We start from the raw sequence: 23,291 nt of genomic DNA, 5'->3' as shown, positions 1-23,291 counted from the left end.
ACTATGAACTTTTCTATGCAACATTTCGATGTTGGATATAAAGCATTCAACTTCATACAAGTCATATCAATCATCATTATTTCCATGGTGGAAGTAATAAGGTGTGCTTATGCGCACGTTTCTTGCAATATCCAATCACAGAACGTGACAGAAGTCCGCCATGTTTTTTTAATTTTGGTAGGAGATTCAAACGGAAATACACCGACACAAGAATCTGTTAGTATGAGCTCAAAATGGACGATTTTTGTCACGATGCGCAGAACAGACGAAAATGTGTCCGCAATACGAGCACACCTTATTATTTCCACCATGATTATTTCTATTTGGGAAGGAATATAAAGTTGAATATTACAAAATGTTATTTTATACCTTAAAATCATACTATCATATTTAATTCTCTTTTTCAAAAAAGATGAAAGAATAAGAAATGACAAGTTATACTATTATACAATATATAGATACTTTATACTTAACTAATAATTAACGTTATTTTTATTTTTTATGTTTTAGTCGCACAATCACTATTTTATTTAAAAAAAATTTATAAATTAATAAAAAAAATTAATAAGTGAAATTAGTTTAATTATGTAGGAAACGCCTTATCAAAATGTATCAAAACTTATCTAGGTTATTTTCACATTTTCTTGTATTATTTATTTTTATCTACTTGTTTTTTTATACGTAAAGCAATATGTGTATTATATACTTACGTATATTGACGATTATCTTAAGTTGGTTGTTTCAATTATTGTAATAAATTGTTTAAAAAAGCATTGATTAGTGTTAAAAGTGCAATTTATATTATCTTTGGTCAAAGTGTAATAGTTAAAAATGTAATAGTTTAAAAAAATTGATTTAATAAATAATGGCATTTTTTATTAAATAATCATGTTTTTTAGATATATTCTTCTGATTGACAATTTAATTTCAATTAATGTAGCGTATCTTTTCCGCCGCGTTCTTATCTCATTATATGATCAGCGACATACGCCGTCTATTGCAATGCACATTCAACGTTACAGATTGATTTAATCAGGAACGAGAAGCTACGAGTCATCCGTCAGAAAATTCGATTCCCAAACTGTGAAACTTGTAACTCTCGTGGTCGCAAGAAATCTCTAGCTCTTCACTTCGAGAAAATGCCCTTCGACTATTGCCTTCAAAGTAATCAGACCGATTTCTATCAATTTTCGATTAGCACCATATCAGTGACTGCAACGGTAACGTTTCACCTTTAACTTAAAATGAACATACAGTGCTTGGATTGACAATTTTTTTGTAGACATAATACGTATTCCGATACGTATTCATATTTTCATCATACTTTGCCAAATAATGATATACAACGCTAAAATATATAATTTATTGCTATTTCGATGATTTAACTTTAATTGCATCTAATAAGAGTTATAATAAACAGCAACATTTGTATTAATTGTTATTATTTGATATATACAATATATTGTATATGCGATGAGTTCAGCATAATCGGATATGAGCGTGTGGTCTCAGACACCCGGTATATATATATATATACGCCCACCCCTTTTCTTTCAAAAACAAAGCATTTTAGAGAAAAACGTTCCAGACAAAAATTGTATGGTTTTAAGGGAAACATAAGATGGTGTCATTGATTTGACCTTGAGTGGCATTGTTAAGGACAGGTCAAGGACACCTTCAGTTTCTAAAATGGAACCCCCTATTTTTTATTGCATATTTTTATAGCTTACTAGCATGCCCCGCCGGGCTTCGCCCCGGAGAACATGTGTATTAAGACACGCAAATAGTCTCTTTCTCTCTCTCTCTCTCTCTCTCTCTCTCTCTCTCTCTCTCTCTCTCTCTCTCTCTCTCTCTCTCTCTCTCTCTCTCTTTCTCTCGAGTATAGACCGATCAATATGTTATCGATATATGAAAAAGTATTAGAGTTAGTTGGAAAAAAACAGTTGGAAAAATTTCTAGAAGACAATGAAATAATAACCGAATACCAATCGGAATTTAGGAAACAGCAGTCGTGTGAGACAGCAATTCAAAGTTTTATCGAGGAATGGAAGTTGATAATTGAGGAGAAAAAAATGGTGGGGTGTTATTCCTAGATCTTAGGAGAGCGTTTGAGACAATAGATAGAGTAAGATTAGTGGAAAAATTATATCAGTATGGAATAAGAGGAGTGGTACTGGAATGGATAATATCGTATTTAAGTAATAGAAAGCAACAAGTTAGATTCAATAATATATATTCTAAAATAATTGAGACAGTATATGGCGTGCCACAGGGATCAGTATTAAGACCTCTATTGTTTATTTTATATATAAATGATATAGTTAAAGTCTGTCCGGAGGGAAGTATATTTAGATTATTTGCAGATGACACGACCGCAAGTGTAACAGGAGAAAGTTGTGAGGAATTAGAAATAAAACTAAATATAGTGCTCGGTATACTTGAAGAATGGATGAATGTAAATATGTTAAAAATGAATGCAGATAAGACCAAATATATGATAGTTAGAAGTATAAGGAAAGAAATAAAAACAGACATAATAGTAAAAAGTTTGGATGGAACTATAATTGAGCGTGTCGAGATAGCGAAACATCTGGGTGTAATGATCGATAGTAAACTCTGTTGGGAGAATCACTGTAATTATATGTTAAAGAAAATAGAAAAAAAAGTGAGTTTTCTGAATAGAATAGGAAATGATATATCGGCGTACACTAGATGTACTGTGTATAAGTCTATCATAGCGCCTCACTTTGAATATTGCGCAACAATGTTAATAGGCATAGGTGAGACGCAACTGAATCGACTGCAAGTGGCACAAAACCGTGCCATGAGAGTCATACTGCAGTGTTCGCGATATACAAAGGTAGAATTGATGCTGCAAACCCTTAAGTTTATGAATGTAAGACAGAGGCTAATGTACAATGTATGTATTTTTATTTTTAAGATAGTAAGAGGCATAATGCCAAAACATTTAAGTAATAGGATAGAAATAGTAGGAGATGTGAGTGGACGGCAAACGAGGCAGACTGAGAATATTAGAATTCAATATCGCAGGACGAGAAGCGCACAGAAAAGTATATTTTATGAAGGTTTGAACATGTATAACGCTCTGCCGATAAAAATTAAGCAATGCGAAAGAATTGAACCTTTCAAACGTAGGTTAAGAGAATATATTGTACCTCATGTAGAGGAATTAATTTAACGATATTTTATGTAAAAAATAGCCGTGAAGGCTAATAAAGCTCAATCAATCAATCAATCTCTCTCTTTCTCTCTCTCTCTCTCTCTCTCTCTCTCTTGGTGTTTGGTTTGAATCTAATCTCTCTTGGAGGAAGCATGTCATGCATGTTTCGCAAAAAGTTCACTGGGCGTTACACAAGCTGAAATTCAATAAAAACTCTCTCTCTACTGAGCTGAGAATTAAGCTTGTGACGACGTTAATTCTACCCTATTTAGATTATTGTTGCCTAGTCTATCATGGCTTGAGTGATGAACTGAACACCAGATTACAGAGACTAGTGAACTGCTGCATCAGATTCATATATAACTTGCGGCGGGATGAGCATATTACTCAGTATAGGCGTCGCTTGGGATGGCTTTTGGTGGAAGACAGAAGGCGGTACTTTCTCGGGTGTCAGATGTACCGGATACTTTATTTGTCTTCACCTTTGTACTTAAGTGAACTTTTCACTCCACTCGACCCATTACTCAGAAGATCTGACCGACTTGCTGCTTTGTCTCCTCAAATCTTTCATATTCCTCCTCACAGAACGGTCACCTATAGAAATTCCTTCCAACTTTCTTCCATATATTTTTGGCATTCTCTTCCCGATGAAATTACATCTGCATCTTCTCTTGCATTATTCAAAAGCCTTCTTCGTGAGTATTTGCTTGCGTCTGAATCTGAGTAGTGGGTCCTTTGGACTTTTGTTCTTGTGAATTGCTGTATTATTGTATTTTTTTCTTTGTAGTTATTTGTTTTTCTTTTCGTAGCGTTATTCTCTTAGTTTTAAGTTGCGTTAATTTTTAAGGCGAGTTAGTTGTAAGTTAGTTTTAAGTGTGTATTGTTTGGGAGAGAGCATGAACATGAACATGTTCTATTTACATGTATTCAATGCATATTGTATTCATTCTTTGCCCTTTAGCTATTGCTTGGGCATAATAAAAATCAATCAATCAATCAATCAATCTCTCTCTCTCTCTTTCTCTTTCTCTCTCTCTCTCTCTCTCTCTCTCTCTCTCTCTCTCTCTCTCTCTCTCTCTCTCTCTCTCTCTCGATCTCTCTCTCTCTTTCTCTCTCTCTCTCTCTCTCTTCAGCAGAAGCAGACGTGTGAAACATCGCTCCGTAAAAGTGTTAATTTTTGGGTGGTTTAGAAGTGAGGGAGAGTGTTAAAAAGTTGTGTAACGAATATCTTCATAGACCGGGGGTAGCCATGAGTGTTATCTAGCCGGAATATGTTGATACATAGACACGAGAACTGCATTTCGTACAGAGGTCATCGAAGCCTCGTACGACAGGTAGACATCGGCGACGAACACAAAACGCTGACGTGTGAAAGTGACGTGTTATAGTGACGAGTCAAATAACTGTCTCTGCCGATATTAGCAGAATGAACGAGGAATACGCCGAGTATCGATGCTCGGCATGTAAGAAGGCAATTAAGAGCAGAGCCGTTAAATGTAAAATTTGCCCAAAGCTTTTTTACCATCCGGGATGTGTAAATAAGCATAAAATTATCGATAGAAACCAAGAGTACGTGCCGTGTAAAGGCCCATATGAGGAATTCGTAATTGATAGTGAGAAGGTGCCGGCGGCAGGGAGAGACAGGACATCATCTACAGGATCTACAGGATCTACAGGATCTACAGGAGCGTTCACAACATCGAGCAGTGGAAGTAAAGGATCAAGCATGGATATAAAAGTAGACTGGATTATAAGAACTGTCAAAGAAATAAAAGATGAAACGCTGCGTAAAAATGAAATTAAAATAATGATTAAGGAGGTAGTTCATGAAGAATTAAGTAATGTTAAACAAGAGCTGGAAAACTTGAAGAAAATAATACAGGGAATAGAGTATGGATCGAAGGCAGGAACGCAAAGAAGCTACAGTGAAGCGGTTAAAGAAAAGAAGAAAGAAAGTCTTATAATTGTTAAGCCGAAAGTGCAACAGGAGAGTGAAGACACGAAAAAAGTGATTAAGGAAAAGGTAGATATAAAGAATATGGCAATGGGAATAACGAAATTAAAAAAAGGAAGCAAAGGAGTAGTAATCATGGGATGTGAAACTGGAGAGGAGGCAAAAAAGCTGAAAGAGACAGTTCAGGCTAAACTGGGAGAGAATTATAAAGTAACGGAGTCATCTAAGTCAAAACCAAAGGTGAAAGTTATTAATATAAATATAGAAGAGATGAACTTAGATGATAATAAACTTATAAGTACGATAAAGAAGCAAAATAAAATAGATACAGTAAATATGCGAATTGTGAAGAGAATGGTCAAAGTAAAGAATGATCAAAGAAGAGGAAATGAAGAAGGATCAATAATAGTGGAAGTAGATGAAGAAACACATGAGATAATATTGCAGAAAGCAAAATTAAATGTAGGATGGAAAAAGTGTCCTGCATTTGATCACATCAGTGTCAAAAGATGTTTCAAGTGCTGGGGATATTTTCATATCGCGAAAAATTGTAAGAGAGAAGAAACATGCTACAAATGCGCGGGGAATCATAACTCGCGTGTTTGTACAGCGACGGAGAAAAAGTGTGTGAACTGTATGTTCAAAAATCGAACATACAATTTGAAGATAAATGACGACCATGAAGCTATTAGCCGGGAATGTCCGACCTTTATAAGGGCGTTACAGGAAGAGAAGAAAAGAGCAGGCTGGGAAGAGGAATAGCAACGACAGAAGAAAGAAGAAATTTTACTGTATACAAATGCGCAGAGCTTGACAGCGCATAAGGATGAGATTCAACATCGGATTATGAAGAAAATATATCCTGCGTTCTTAGCATTTTCGGAGACCAGATTGACCGAGGATATTGAAGACAGTGAAGTGAACGTTTCTGGTTATAGTATAACTAGATGTAATGCTGAGAATAGAAATACAGGAGGCGTTGTTCTATATGTAAGGAATGATATTGTTTACGAGACAGTGTTAGTAAGAAAATTAGAATCGAATTGTTGGTGTGTCGCGGTAGAAGTAAAAGATAAATTATATAAAGGAGTGATGGTGGTAATATATCACTCACCTAGCGCATCGCACGGGGATTTTATAAGATTTTTCGAGGATATAGTAGAGGAGTTAATAATAAAGGGAGAATGCATGGTAATAGGAGATTTTAATATAGATCTTAGGACGGACTCGTTTTATGCGAAGAAACTGCAAACGACAATGTTAAGTCTGGGTATGAAGCAGTATGTAAATGAACCGACGAGAATCACGAAAGACAGTCAAACAATTATAGATCTAATCTTTGCTAATAATAATAAAACAGTGCAAGTAATTCATGAGCCTAAAATTACGGACCATGCGTGGCTGGAAGTTGAGTTGAGTGTGAATAAAAGTGAAAGTAAATATAGAGAATTTAGCGCTAGGAATTACAAAGAGTTTGATGAAGAAAAATTTGTTATGTTAGTAAAAAATAAATTACAGGAAAGTCAGGGTTGGCAGTGTGTATGTATGGGTGTGAGTGAGAGAGCAGAAAAATTTGTCAATAGTATAGTAGACGCGTTAGATATAATGGCACCGAAGAGAAAATCTAGAATTCCGAAAGTGTGGGAAGGGAAAAAATGGTTCTCAGATGAAATAAGAGAAGCTGCGGATAGGAGGGATGAGGCATTTAGGCAAGCAATGTATGCCAATACAGAACAAAGCTGGTTGCAATTTAAAGTTAATAGAAATGCAGTAGTAAAATTAATTAGGATGAAAAAGAAAGAATATTATGAAAATATGATAGATTTTAATAAGGAAAATCCTACGACTATGTGGAAAACTTTAAAAGAAATTATTAGAGGCGAGCCAGTATATGCAAAAGAAATAGAAGATATAGATTTTGAAATATTAGATAACATAGATTATAGTACAACAAGGTGCAATATAGCGGATAAATTTAACTTATATTATATACAGAGTATTAATAGTATAATAAAATCTATAATCGAGGATAAGCCTACAGGCGCAGGTAAAAGAATTATTTATGCTATAGAAAATATGGAAACTATGGAAAATTTTGAGAATATCACGATAGAACAGCTAGAGAAAATTGTTAAGGGACTGCCACAAAAGAAAGGTACGGAAGAGGGAATAACTAGCGATATATTAAAAGCAACGTTTTGCGTAATAAAAGAGGAATTTGTTGATATAATAAATAACTCTCTGAGAGATGGTTGCTGTCCAGAAAGTTGGAAAACGTCTACAATAATACCGATTCCAAAAGTAGATAAAGCCAAGAAGGCGAGTGAATTTAGGCCTATTAATGTGTTACCTATATTTGAGAAAGTGCTAGAATTAGTAGTAAAAGAGCAAATTAAATTATATTTAGAAAATAATAGTATTATAACTGAACATCAATCGGGCTTTAGAAAACATTATTCATGTGAAACAGCGATACAAACTGTTATAGACGAACGGAAACTGATAGTTAGTGAAGGGAGAATGGTGGGGGTAATTTTCATGGATCTGAAACGAGCGTTTGAAACAGTAGATAGGGAAAGATTACTATGAAAATTATATCAATATGGAATCAGAGGTAAGGTTCTTGAATGGTTTAATTCATATCTAACGAATAGAACTCAGAAGGTGAGATTTAATAATAAATGGTCAAAATTAATGACAACGGAATATGGAGTTCCACAGGGATCTGTATTGGGACCTTTGTTATTTATACTTTACATAAATGATATAATCAAAGTCTGTCCAGAAGAGTGTAAGATAAAAATGTTTGCCGATGATACTTTAATATATGTAGAGGGAGAAAGTAGCGCAGAACTAGAAAGGAAAATGAATTCGATGTTTGTTATAGTAGAAAAGAGAGAGAGAGAGAGAGAGAGAGAGAGAGAGAGAAATGGATGAATATAAATAAGTTAAAAATGAATGCTGGGAAAACAAAATATATGATAATTAGAAGTGTAAGAAAAGAGCTAAGAGGTAATATTATGTTGACATGCTTAGATGGAACTGAGATAGAGCGTGTCGAAATGATGAAATACCTAGGTATAATGATTGACGATAGGCTTAGATTTAGAGATCACTGTGATTATATGCTAAAGAAAATAGGGAAAAAAACGAGTTTTCTTAATAGAATAGGTAGTTATATATCGGCTTATACCAGATGCACGATATATAAGACAATCATAGCTCCTCATTTTGAGTATTGTGCAACGTTATTAATTGACATGAGTGAAACGGAGCTAACCAGGCTGCAAGAAGCGCAAAATCGAGCTATGAGAGTCATACTGCAATGCAATAGATATACCAAAGTGGAGCATATGCTGCAAGCGCTGCAGTTTATGTCCATAGGACAGAGGCTATATTATAATGTGTGTACATTTATCTTTAAAGCGGTGAACAACATGCTACCGGAACAATTAAAAGACCGTCTAGAATTAGTGGGAAAGAACACTGATAGGCAAACCAGACAAACCGGCGATATAGCAATAGTGTTTCGTAGGACGAGAAATGCGCAAAAAAGTATTTTCTATGAAGGAGTAAAAATGTATAACGCACTGCCAGCCGAAATTAAAAGATGCGAAGAACTAAAAATGTTCAAACGTGTGCTAAAAGAGTACGTTTTGTTGTATGTATAAATATGTAGTATGTAAAATAGCTGAGAAAGCTAATAAAGGTCATTCATTCATTCTCTAACTTTCTCTCTCTCTCTCTCTCTCTCTCTCTCTCTCTCTCTCTCTCTCTCTCTCTCTCTCCCGCTCTGGAAAATTTTGTAACCAATTTCCAAAAAGATACCGATTCCCAAAAAAATCGGTAATGAAAAACTATACAGTTTATAACACTCCCTGGAAAATTCTACCCCTACTTCATATATAATTTTTTGCGATTCGGTCAATTAATTCCCGAAAAATTTGAAAAAATTTTGATACCGGCTTCCAAAAAAATCGGTAACAAAAAATTATACACTTTATAACATTCCCCGGAAAATTCTACTCCTGTTTCATATATATTTCTTTGAAATTCGGTCAATTAAAAATGAAAAAATGTCGAATACCGGTTCCCAAAAAAATCGGTAACGAAAAATTATACATTCTATAACACTCCCCGGAAAATTCTACCCCTACTTCATATACAATACTTTCAAAACCAGTCGAATAGTTCAAGAGTGTATAAATGACATACATACATACATACATACACATACATACATTCATTTTTATATATATAGATGTCGAGAGCTTTCCAAAACACACTATAATTAAGTATTTTTTCATTAAGTACTTTTCGAGTTATGAGGCTTGAAAGTTACAGTATTGTGACATAATATTTTGTTAAATATTTATAATTTAAATTCCTTACTTTTTATTTTTGCAAACAATACGAATCAATTAATGTAAAGAAAATACAATTTTCTTAAAGAAAAACTTGCTGTGTAACTGTTTATTGCATATTCATTATTTTCTTAGCTTCTCACGATTCGGGGTGCTTGATTTGCGTGAGTCCCATTGCTTCTCACGATTTGGGGTGCTTGATTTTACATTAATTCATATTGTTTGCAAAAATAAAAAGTAAGGAATTTGAATTATAAATACTTAACAAAATATTATGTCACAATATTGTAACTTTTAAGCCTTATAACTCAAAAAGTACTTAATAAAAAAATACTTAATTGTATTAGTATTTTGGTAAGTTCTCGACATAAGCTATAAGAATATGGAATAAAAAATAAGGGGTTCCATTTAAGAAACTGAAGGTGTCCTTGACCTGTCCTTAACGATGCCACCTAAGGTCAAATCAATGACACCATCTTATGTTCCCCTCAAAACCATACAATTTTTGTCTGGAACATTTTTCTCTAAAATGCTTAGTTTTTGAAAGAAAAGAGGTGGGCGGGTGGTCTCAGACACCCAGTATATATATATATATATATATATATATATATATCTTCCATATCTAAAAAAGGCATGTAAAGTTGATACTTGAATCAATCGAAGTTTATTGTTGTCGCTTTTCCTCGATGTCGATTAATTTTTTCGCTGCGCTTACTTTATGAGCAGCTGTCATCTTATATTTTGACAGTTGTGTGTAATGTTAAAGCTAAATAGCGCGCGCGAAGCGCGCGTCTGTGGTGTCTAGTTCTCTCCATCCATATCTAAAAAAGGCATGTAAAGTCGATACTCGAATCTTATCGAAGTTTATTGTTGTCGCTTTTCCGCGATGCCGATTGGTTCTCTCGCTACGCTTACTTCATGAGCAGCTGTTATCGTATATTTTGACAGTTGTGTGTAATGTTAAAGCTTAATAACGCGCGCGAAGCGCGCGTCTGTGGTGTCTAGTATTGTATAAAAATTGGAGTGACAAATGAAAGTTGTTAACATTGTGCACATAAAATTATTTTCATTTTACAGAAATTTATCAATACGCTAATTGTCAAAAATGTGTTAATCCGTGCTATGACTGTATCTAAACTGTATCTAAATTTTACATTATATTTTGAGTTTACTTTTTTATTATTAAACTATTATACAATCTAGGAGACAAGATAGAAAGTTATATTTCTGTGGACTGGTCAATTTACTTAAAACGATGCAATATAAATCTACGAGTAAAACTAATCTTGAGCTGCGGTTGGTTTTGAAAATTTTTTTCACAAGACTTGGCGATGAAATTTCTTATGCATACCTCGTGGCGGAGCACCCTTCAAGCTGCTCTTAATGTTGAGCTATCTCTTCTTCGCTATATCCTTGCGTCAGTACCTTACGGCCAGAATAGTTTTACTTATAAATTCACATTGAGATATTTTGAGCGCGAGAGTTATGGACCCGGTAGGCTACCCTAAGTTACCCGACGAAATTCAAACGTTCATGTGTATACATGACGCGGTGTGAAACTTGAAGTGGCCCCGGTATAAAGAACCCAGAGAGGCAAGAATTAATCTTGCATGCGGTAACCACATAAAGTTTGACTTTTTTGCTGACCGAAGGCATTTTTTATTTGTGACGGAAATTTATATACGTTAGGCAAATATCTTTTTATATAAAAAAGTTTCAAATGTTAAATTAATAAGATTAATATATCTTTTAAAGATAAAAAATGTTGAACGTTACTAGATAAATTACAAAAAAAATATTTTACTGATATTTATCTAAAATAAAATGCAGACATTTAAAAAAATTTTAAATTATGTCGTTAGTATTACTATAAAGTACTTTTTAACACTAAAATTGTGATAAAAATATCGATTTTAATTAAAATCTATTTTACTAATGTTAATTTTATGTTTTTATAACCGATATTTTAAATACTTACAATTTATTATAATTTAATAAAAAATTATAAAATTAGAGAATAAAGTAAATAACAATTAAACTATGATTTTAATTATTTATAACTGTGAAGTTAGAAGTTCAATGACTGACAGCTGGATTTAGATATAACTACATTAATTTCATCAAAAATTTTATGTACCTCTGGTCTAATATCAAATAATTCGTGACTTGTATGACTCATTTGATAAATGTATTCAACCTTCAGTGAAATGAATTTTTGCAAATGCTCGATATTCGAGAATTCTTTTTATACATTATGTGTTGATTTACATGCATCGAATAAAAAAGGATAAAATTGTTTGCATATATTAGTGAGACTTTTACGATATATGAAACACTCGCAATCACGAAAGAATATTTTAAAAGTTTAGAGTGCGCGTATATTTCACATAGAAGTGTCGCGTCTCTTTCAATGTAATCCTCGTATAATTAAATCATCAATTACAAATACACAAATTGAATATTTATTTATACTAAAAAATATATTAGGTACTATATAAAATGTCACCATTTTTTATGATATTAAATATTGCTTTCAATATTCTATTTAATGCTATAAAATATTTTTGCCAAAATGACACGTTTATTTTGTAAAATCTAAAAAAGCAGAGGATCTTATTGAGTATAAAATATTCTTATTTTATAAAGTGGATTTTATTTACCACTGATTTACAATAAGCAATTAGTTATACAATTATCATTTTTTTAATCTTTCAAAAGCAAATGCTATAATAGTAATAATAATAATAATAATAATAAATGAAATTGGACCAATATGAATCTTACAATTAAATAGAGAATATGCCATCTTTGGTCGGGCTGGATCTTGGTAGCCTAATAATAATATTTTTGTGGGAATTTTGTATACTTTTTCTAACGCAGTAAATTGCGCGCCGATTATTTGTCGGCTTAAAACTCAGTTTATTGAAATCATATCCATATACTTAAATTGATAATCAATTTAACTTTTAATGCTAATATACGTCCTTTTTTAAATCATTGTAGAGAATTTATTGCGAAAAAAATCACTTTAGCCAGGGTTCGAACCGTTGCTATTATCATTAATTTGTGGACTTATTATATCTTTTAATGAATCTATTATACATTTATACATCTTACATTGATGTGCATTTACTTCGAAATAATTTTTTAATATTTTAAAAATTTAAAAATTTTTATACTATATTTTATTGAACATAAAATATTTATATTTTTAACGAAAAACCATTCGCTAAGCAAAGATTATCAGTCAAATCATAAATCATCGATCCGTCTGAAAGTTCTTATATCATTGAAAAGCGGAATCGCGTCTAGTCGATTGCATGTAAAAGATGGATTACACGCTTATGTATATACATATATATGCGCGTCTTACTCATAAAACGCATCACAAATTCGACATTCATTTCGCTCATCACACCTCTTGTTGAAATAATACATATTTATTTTTGTCGTTGTTGTAACCATTTTCTTTTATATGTATTTGTTTACAAAAAAATATTATAGGAAATGTTTAAAATGCTCTAATATAAAGTTGATTACCCTATACGTACAGTGTATTAGCATAAAAGCATAAAACAGTTTCAATATAGCTGGTTGGTAAATGTGCGTTAATATTAAACCGCATTATAGCAAACAAGATAATTTATCATTTGCGAGGATATTAAATAATTCCTTATTGTCTTATGCTATATGATATTATACTAACAGGCTAAACTCATTAATTGACTGACATGCTTCAGCAAAGATGTTATAATTTCTGATTATGATGATAATACCAGAAATAAATTTACAATTTAAAAATTGCAGAAACTATTGTAATACAAGTCCGTAAGTTTAATTAAATCTATAATTAAAGATATATTATACATATATCCGCATTTATTGTTTAAAAGACAAAAATTATTAAGTATGTACATCAATTTAATATGACGTTTGATCATGTTTAATGAACTCAATCGTTGCATACATAATACATATTCATTATTAGATTGTACTACTGCGATCAGTTAAACTGACAACCTTAAAAAAATACAACTTTTCTTCATTTCTTTTACCTTCATTTATTTATAGCTTTACAAAATTGTGATGAAAAGTTGCCTTCTCCACGTTTCCGCGAAATAAAGAATAATGGTTTCCAACATTATCAATAATCAATGAGCCGAATTACTCGTATACAAGAAATATACGAAACATGTATTATATACGAAAGAATATCTCTCCAGACATACAATTTTGAAGATTCTCAAGTCTTAATTCCGTTAAATAATGATAATATATATGAGATAATTGTATCTATAACTCTTCCGCAATTCATATGTTTATTGATAGATGGTAGTGAGAGAACGCGACGGATTCGAAATCGCATTGGACACTATAGCCGTGCGAATTACTATTTTTTATGTGGTTCCCCTACCGCGACTCTTTGTTTATCGGTTTCCCTTCGAGGGAGGCAATCGGGTAGTTTGTCGAGGAGAATCAGGAGAGGGTGACGAAGAGCGGAGCTTGCGCGGTGCTAGGGGTGCGCGTCGTCGCGACGGTGAGCTTGAGGCTGATTCCGCTAGTCGGCGCTAAGCCAGGCCACGCGAAGCGCGTTGTGCTTGCGGAGCCTTCGCGGGGAAGGACCTGTCAGGCCGGCGGTACGACAGCACCCCTCTCGTGCGCACGCGAGAAAAGTGGGCCGATGGTACCGCGACAACGCTTTATTTCCCAGTGAAACGACGGCCCGCACCGGACGCAAGCGGACAGAGGTAGCGGAGCATTCAAAAAATGCGGTACCTGAAGAGAAAGTCCCGTTGCCTCATTGTGAGAGACCGCGTGAAACCGCATCCGTGACAGCGAACGTCACTCAAGGCGAATCGCTCCGCAATCAGCGATACCAGAAACGATTCCCAAAGTAATTCGACCAAGCACTTCCCTGAGAGGCTTCGAAATCGTAACTTTAATTGTAAGACCGAGCAGAATTCCCAAGAAGCCTCTACGATCGAACTTCGTAAAGAAAGGACCAACAATTATGTTGAGGAGCTTCTAGGGCAAAACTTTGAAAACAGGACCAATGTTTTCCAGGAAAACATAAACGTGATTGTTGACGAGAGAAGAGAGAACGTTTTATTGCACGACATTATGTTGGATGTCAGTTTGCGGGAGGAATGTGGAACCGTTTTCAAGAATGTCCTTCGGGACTGTACGAGACAACGGTGAGCTGGCGGTGGCATCGGAAAGAAAAAGACGCGGTGGACCACGAAAAGAAGGAAATCTTTTACAAAGGGATTTCCAATGTTCTTACAAAGCGATTCCACGAGGAGACTTCAACGAGTTTTGACGTCTTCAAGTTTCGACTCAGAGAACTTCGGGAAACGACATCGGTCTCCTTGGGTGACTACAATGCGATTATAGCGAGCTATTGTAACGTCGGCGAGCCGTGACCCCGCAGAAACCTCTAACGACGCGTCGTAGTTTATTGATGCTATTTGTGGAATCGGTCTCATCACGATGTCAGTCGTCATCATCATTCTCACCCTCCTTCCAAACTAATAAATTCTTTACGACATTTTCGCTATAATCATTCATCGTTCGTGCGAACGCGTGGTAAAAGTTTTTCTTTTTTTTGGGACGCGTCATAGAGCGTCTTTCTCCGTTTGATATATTTGCGAGTATTTCTCTTTTATGCAAAAAGATTGTGTCTGAGTGAAAAAGTTTTGCAAAGAAAACCTTTTTTTAAGATAGCATGAAACACTCTTCTTAAGGAGAGCAACGAGATCTTTTCTTAAGGGGGACAAGATCAGTATCGCAGCAACGAGGAAGAAGTAGATTACAATTGCGAGATCCGGAGAGTTTGCTTAAGTGTATTCGATTAAGGGAGCAATATCAACGAACAACGAAAAGAAGAAAAGAGGAAAAAACGGGAGGGTAGGCAAGGGAAATATGACGTCCGACATTGTGCGATGAGTAAACAAGCGGGCGCACCTTCCTTTTAATTACGAGATACTTAACGAGCACGCTGGTTGGCGGGTCCAAAAAACGTAGATTATTTTTAATACGCGCACGCACAACGCGCACGCATGCACGTCCGTATGATACGCACACAGTTACGCACGTACGGCGCGTCGTTCAGAATGATGGATAATTTTAAGTGCAGCATAGGAAGTAATTGACATTTTAACGTTTTAACGAGAAAGGATTAAAAAACGGCGGTCCAATTAGACAGCGAAGTAGCGAAATACGTGGTCCAAGTTCTAGTGGCTTAGTCGTATTTTTCTGCTGTCTCTTTATACGCGGTTCCGATCATTGTGATCATTCACGCTGCGGTGTAATTTATTTTACGGGTATATCTTCGTGGATTGTGTACACTGGCGGAGAGGGTGGTGAATGCAAAGGGGTGGTGAAAGTACTTTACGTGTATCGTGCAGGTGCCGAACGCGGTTAGACGCGCCCGTGTTCTAGAAGTTCCTTTCTGGTTCGTTAACCCTTGCCACGAGCGATCGTGCGTGTTACGAGACTGTAACTACGTCGTTCTGCTCCGAGAGAGGTACATATGTCGCTACAACCGCGATTGGAGCACTCGGAACTCCCGCTCATTGTCCCGACGGTTCTCGTCATTGAAGACAAAAACAAACGGAAAATTTTCATCACACAGCGGTGAGAAAATACCAGGTCAATGGGAAAATACTAAACGTGAGGAGGGATAATATTGCGCTGGAGCAAGAAAGATACCTGTAACTGTGTATAGCGATTCCGTACTCCCGACTATATATGAGCGCCAGTTTCGATATAGTGAAAAGATGGAGGACGTTCGTGGTGGCACTGTGGAATAACGCGACTGAGCGGATCCGAGATGCCTCAGCGAGCAAGACGTTAACGATGACGACTTCTAGCAGATACAGTAGCTACAACTGCCTTACCAGTTGGGATAGCTACGATCGAATTCCAAGGTACCGATCGTTATCGTTAATCCTTAAGGACACATCATGCTTGATCGCGTTTGAAAATTTCTTATAATATTTCATAATTTATTATTGTCGTGATTTTAAGCCAACGCACAAAATATTCCCTTGGCGTAAATATTAATCGACACTTTAATTTCACAAAGTAATTGGAGACAACTGTATTATTATTGTTAATTAAATTGAATCGTAATTCTTGCGATAACACGAAGTGTAAACGGGAATTGGAAAAATTTACTAATGTTTCTTTTAGACGTTACATTTAATTGTAAATTAATAACAAAATTTACAATATTAATTATATAACAATGATCAATCTGATTTCTGCAATTTGCGATCTACTACTTGTACAATACATATTCACACAAGCATTCATTCTGCGCTTCTACTTGTACGACCAATAATATCTTCAATAATTAATTACAATCTTCTTCTGACTAGTTAATTCCTTTTGGTTATAAGCATCGATTCATCATCGTTGTTATTGTGATGCCGCACTTTCTTCTGTCTTTCACGTATGCCTCTCATTTTTCACACTTTCATGGTCTATACCGCTCATGCCAAACGTATTAATCGCGCAACGGACTTTTATACTATCCTGTAAAGCTAAGATTGATTTTGATGTGCCCTGGTTAACTAGCGATGTGTTAGGACACACGAGTAAATATTTGCTCCGCAATCTCGATCCTGACTTCGTAAATTCGTACAACTACGGATGCGTTGTTCGTCGTAACCAACGTCATTCGAACGTGTTTAGAGGGTAAAATGAATAAATGTTCCAAGCGTCACACAAAAGAAGAATTAATTTTTTCATACGTCAAAATAGAAAAATAATGTTTTACATTTTTTATACAATTAATTGTTATTAATTAATTATTACGATGCAATCAAAGATGATATAAAAAAATTTCTTTTAAGAAAATTGTTCTTTTGTAAAAATTGTTCTTTATAACTTGATTACAATAAAGATAAAATTATTATATCCTCAATGAAGTTAATATACTACATGCTGATATATAATTCATTTTGCTGTACATTTATGTTAACAAATTTTTATCATATTTAAATTTACCTTTGATTTTTGTTTTAACGCAACTCTTTATCTTCATTATTCATGTTTTGGTCCATAATATAACTCAATCAATATTTCAAGATTCGTCATGAGAATCCAATACGCGACATATGGGTAAACGATACAGTGTCCACCATTCATTTTCAATTTGCGGTAGAAATAACGGTCGCCTTCGCGCGGTGGCAGATGAGTTTGCCGCTCGTTAAAATACGACAAACGGCAACGGCTCGTTCGCGTTTCACGGGTATTTAACGTCGGCTATCTCGTTACAAGGGTAATCGCGAGTATCAATCTACCAATAACAGGAGGCGTTATAACGCTCTTCCGGCGCAAACGAGGTATTATCGGCCTACTCAAATGCCGATGCGCGAGATATTACATGTCATATATGTGCAGTCAAGTAGAAGTACCAGCTGATTGTAATTTGTTCTAATCCGCAAGAATATGTCTCAAGAGTTAGAGCTTTGATACAGAATTATTCTGATATTTCAGTGACATTTTTTTTTGAACATTTTAATAATTTTATTGATCAATATTAAATATTACATTAAATAGAAATAATTGCAAAATAAAAATAATAGCCTGCTTTAAATTTTTAACTAAAAGTAATTAATTTTGTAAACAATAAGAAAAAAAGGACATTTTGTAATTACAATTTTATTTGAAAAAATTCTACAATCTATCACAGCAACTTGTATTCTATAATGTTTATATTGAGAGACAATATATAGTATATGTTACACAAATAAAATATATTTTCATAGGTGTAGAAATTTCAAAAAACGTATTTTTTTTTATTATGCTCCTTAATTTTTAAAGGACATCAAAATGTTATAACGTTTCAAAATCAATGTTATATTTTGTATCCGATTATATGTTAAACATATATATATTTAAGAAAAAAACCCTGCTCTCTGAAAGTTAAATATGAATAAGATATTATATGATTTCAAATAGAAAGAAAATTGAAAGATTACGTATATAATTTTCTCAAAAAACATTTGATTAATTGCAAAAAATTTCTATTATAGCTAGTCGACAAGAGATCAAATGAATAATTCTTTTTATATATGTTGAAGTATAATAATCTTCAATCCATTATCAAACTTTTATTCACGAGTGACAATTTTCTATTATAACGCGCGCGACGTGACTTTTTTTTCATCTCGACATGTAGGCACTCGTTTTATTCTGTGGAAAGTTTAATTTGACACTGGCAAAATTGGCGGCTAATTGAAGATTCATGCGCCATTCATACTCGGATTTACAAGTGAGAAATAAAGTAACTGACCAGATATGGATTCTTTCATCTGTCGCTATTGACTCCTCCGCTTATTCTTCAATTTCATTTTAGCCGCGTAACGAACAATTGTACAATCTATTGGCTCTTACCATTCAATCTTCCTTCGGATAAAGTCTGTTGGCACAACAAATGTTTGCCAATCTTTTTTTTTTTTACGCATCTTCAGTGACTACATGGAGAATGAATTCAACGAATGAACGTGATATCCGTGAAGATCACAGAGATTAATATATGGATATATACATAAAAAAATGTCTCTTCTTTTATAATTATATCGCATTTAATTTTATAATGTTTGCCAATTCAAAATTACGTGTGCTCTGTACTGTTACTATTTTCTTAACTCATTAATTATCGCTATTTTCTGCTTATATCACTGTTCGCGTGTGCGATATTATCCGACACGGAGTTTCTTCTGATGAAATAGTCCAAGTGCCATACCGATTTATTTTTCTTTGAGTTCTGCTGTATGATATGCAGATACGATGGCAAAATGAACTGTAATAACAACGCCCATAAACTTTTCGGAATTAATAAAAGATTCTTACGTTCCATATGCTTTCCCAACGAAGAACTCATGGTTGTTTTTTTTTTGTTCTTATTAGTGCTTGCGTAACAGATTTCATTCAACGTGAAATTTCTTTCAGTGTAATGCTACTTTTGGTTTCGGTAGACTGCTATTCCAATTTTTCTTTTTTCGAAATTTCAGGTTATGTAGATATCTTAATCAAACACATTATAATGACAAAGTATAGTATATTATAGTATAAAATAGATCGTACAATAAATGTAAAATAGCTTCTTAATAAATAATCTCAATATTACTACTTTTTACTCACGCTAGCTTTTGCATATATAAGATCTGCGTCTGATACGAAAGTTTCGTCGATAAAACACTGTAAAGATTATCATTTGTTTTGTTCAAAATTTTTGTGCAATACCGGTAATCATGCACTGATATAGAAAAATTTTTGGTATTTGCGACTATAATTGCATATATAGTAAAATAATTATGGTAGAAGAATTTCATAGTTATTATTGTTATAATATTAATAAATATAACCTTACAATAGTTATAGTTGTCATAATTTTACTATAATTTTTAGTTATAATTTTTACTATAATTTTTAGTTGTCCCCAATGGGGATAACTGCAACTATTGTAAGATTATACTTACTAATATTATAGCAATAATAACTATGAAATGGTAACTCCTACCATAATTATTTTACTATGCAATTATAGTCGCAAATACCAAAAATTTTTCTTTTAGTGTAGCTTAATTTTCTAGAAAATTATCTTATTTTATAATGAAATCAACGAACTATTTTTTGCTACTACTTTATAATACATAAAATATTTCTCTTAAAAGTTATATTCAAACAAATTATTATTTTAAGATTTATTTGATTAATGATTATTTAATTCATTATTGTTGATATATTTGTGTTTCTAATAACTAAAAATGACATTTTTTTATAGATTATAATTTAGGATATAAAAATCAAGTCAAATATTATTTTTCAGATTATATCTGAAAATGACTGAAAAGACTATATCAAATAATTTGTAGTACTTATACAATTATTTATTACTTATACAAAAATTTGGTACTTAAATAATTATTTGATTCTGCAGATTACAAAAATTAGAAAAAATATAAAAACTGATAAAATCTTTATTTAAAAGATCAAGGCCGTACAATCAAAATTATAAAAGAAAAAAAATGCGCATTTTCTAAGAATAAACTATATAAATATTCTAGCAGTAAAACAGAATATATATTATATGTATATTATAGCATATTGCACTGTAATAAAATGAAGTACACATTATATAAGTATATATTAGGGAAATACGTCTGATATATTTTCCAGGCAATAAAGTTATTACGCCGTTATGGTGTCGAAGCGCTATTCAATGCGATTGCAGTTCTCTTAGGGACGATTATAGAGGCGATACTAGCGACGGATAATAGAATCACATTGCACTTTGCCGATCTATTAAATAATGCATCGTGTCCCTGCCACGTCCTCATCGTAGAATTTTACATACGATGGGCTTTCGTAGCATCAGGGCCTTTTCTGAAAATTATATTCATATAGCGGAAGAGATGCTCTGAGTGCATTCGTGTAATACGCACGTGTATATATTAAGTATATTTAGACTCTTATACGGTCGTTGCATCCTGTTCTTGCAAAGTGCTTCTACGAAGTTATATAATACATGCGGAATGTTAGCACGATTTTTTTTCAAAAACATTTTTATCCATCTTTTGAAATTTAAAATGCAACTCGAGAAAGTGAAGTAACTTCACTGAGTTTATTTGCAAGTTTTGTTAGTTTTTAATTGCTGCGCGCTCTTGAGCTACGATCTTAAGAGCTTTAATTATCATGATAAATTTAAAGACAAGAATATATACGAATTAACTCATCCGTTTTGTTTGCACAATTATTTAATATTATTTCAGTTTTTCTAAATACGTTTAGAATAACAATGTTTTTCCAGAAATAATTCTTTTTAATGCATATTTTTATTTAATGCTGCATGCTATATATTATAATTTTACATTTTATCTTTATTTTATTTTCTATAAATTTGAAGATTATACACTGTATATTATTGATTTTTTCTACAATTTTATATTTAGTATTAAATCGTAATAAAATAATAGCAATTTATCGCGTATTTTAATATCTATAATATTTGTATTTTTGAAAATTTTGAAGAATATTTGTATCTTGTATTTAACAGATTTTACATTTACATTTTTAATTTTAATTAAATTTATAAGATCGGATTTGTAATTCTTTTTATAGGAAGATCATGTACATACATACACTTATACATACAGAGTGTCAATTTGAAAACTTTCAGTCGGAATATCTCGGGAACTAATAAAGATACCAAAACACGGTTTGGAGAGTATATAGGGCAGCAAGGGGGACATATTTTGATTTTAAAAAATTTGACCTTGGGTGAAGGCGTCATGGTCAAATAAAAGTCAACTTAATTTTTTTTAATGGACACAATTTTTTAAACACCTACATTTGTAGCCCTTCTCATTACGAGTTCAACGCGCTATGATCCAAAGTCGCCGAAGGTTAAATGACCAAATGCAGGCTCATAGTATTATTGTTTTTGTACATGTTATGAGACACTTTTTGCAGCTGGAGCTTCTCTACTAGATCGAAACTAAATCGAAATTGAACGGATCTTGTTGGTAGACTGCTATTTCTGTTCGTGTTTATGTTCGTGGACATGGGCAATGTCATGATGACTTAGTTTGGCACGCGGAATCATCATGTTAACGCTTGTAGTACAAATTAGCATTCACTGTACTTACCAGTTTAAGTAAACTAGAAAAAAATTGTCAATCGCACCTACGTCCAACAATTAATATTAAAATTTGAAGAAACAGGATCAATAGCAAAGAAAAACAGAACCGTACAAAGATTAGTAAATGAAGCAACTCAACTTGTGTACATATACATATATATATTTTTTTCACGTGAAAGTTCCACAACATATTATATAATAGTATGATAACACACATTAAAACAATTTATAACTTTATTCAGTGATATATACTGTTATGCAATTGTTTCAATTTGTACACAGTTGGAAAACTTGTGTTAAATTTAACATAAATTATTTGTCCCAAACGGTCCACTTAAAATTTTGTGTTTATTTAACATAATATAGAAGTGTGTTAAATGCGGTAACACTGATACTATGTTGATATTTCAACAAAAGAGAAATGTGACTTTGATTATAATTTGAAGTTAATTGGGTGTACAATTAACATAATTTTTATGATAAAATCACACTATTATATAAAACCCGACTGTTTGTCTGTCTGTCCGTCCGTCCGTTTGTCCGCGAACTACTCATTCAATTTTTCGGAAATTAATTGACCGAATAGCAAAGAATTGTATATGAAGTAAGGGTAGAATTTCCCAGGGAGTGCCATGATGTGTATAGTTTTTCGTTACCAATTTTCTGGAAACCGGTTTTTCTATTTTTTTCCAATTTTCGGAAAATAACTGACCGAATCTCAAAGAATTACATATAAAACAGGGGTAGAATTTTCCGGGGAGTGCTATAAAGTGTATAATTTTTTGATACCGATTTTTTTGGAAGCCGGTATCAGAAATTTTTCCAATTTTTCGGAAATTAATTGAACGAATAGCAAAAAATTGTATATGAAATAAAGATAAAATTTCTCGAGGAGTGCTATAAAGTAAACTATTTTTTGTTACCGATCTTTTTGGAAACCTGTTCCAAATGACTGAATGTCAAAGAATTGTACATAAAGTAAGGGTTGAATTTCCCGGGAAGTGCTATAAAGTATATAATTTTTTGTTACCAATTTTTTTGGAAACTGGTATCAGAAATTTGACAAATTTTTCGGGAAATAATTGATCGAATTTTAAAAAATTGTATATAAAACAGGTGTAGAATTTCCCGGGGAGT

At 33.2% G+C, this 23,291-nt stretch overlaps 2 protein-coding genes across 2 annotated transcripts in view; both read left to right on the top strand.

The window, feature by feature from the left end:
* LOC143894209 (potassium channel subfamily T member 1-like) overlaps window positions 1-23,291 on the top strand; it is a gene marked incomplete at its 3' end in the record, with an annotated part of 136,206 nt that overhangs the window by 32,117 nt on the left and 80,798 nt on the right. The window lies entirely within an intron of this gene.
* Window positions 4,318-8,029, top strand: LOC143894206 (uncharacterized). The gene has a single exon (XM_077400344.1). The coding sequence runs from the start codon at window positions 4,608-4,610 to the stop codon at window positions 5,895-5,897; it is 1,290 nt and encodes a 429-aa protein (XP_077256470.1). The 5' UTR covers window positions 4,318-4,607; the 3' UTR covers window positions 5,898-8,029.

The sequence above is a fragment of the Temnothorax americanus genome, unplaced genomic scaffold (assembly GCF_048541705.1).
Source record: "Temnothorax americanus isolate GAGA-0224 unplaced genomic scaffold, ASM4854170v1 Scaffold131, whole genome shotgun sequence".
NCBI classification, from domain to species: Eukaryota; Metazoa; Arthropoda; class Insecta; order Hymenoptera; family Formicidae; genus Temnothorax; species Temnothorax americanus.
This window is presented reverse-complemented; position numbering and strand designations above follow the sequence as displayed.

What these genes read in the sequence shown, in the direction of transcription:
- LOC143894206 (XM_077400344.1), top strand. Translation starts at nt 4,608, where the DNA reads ATGAACGAGGAATACGCCGAGTATCGATGCTCGGCATGTAAGAAGGCA.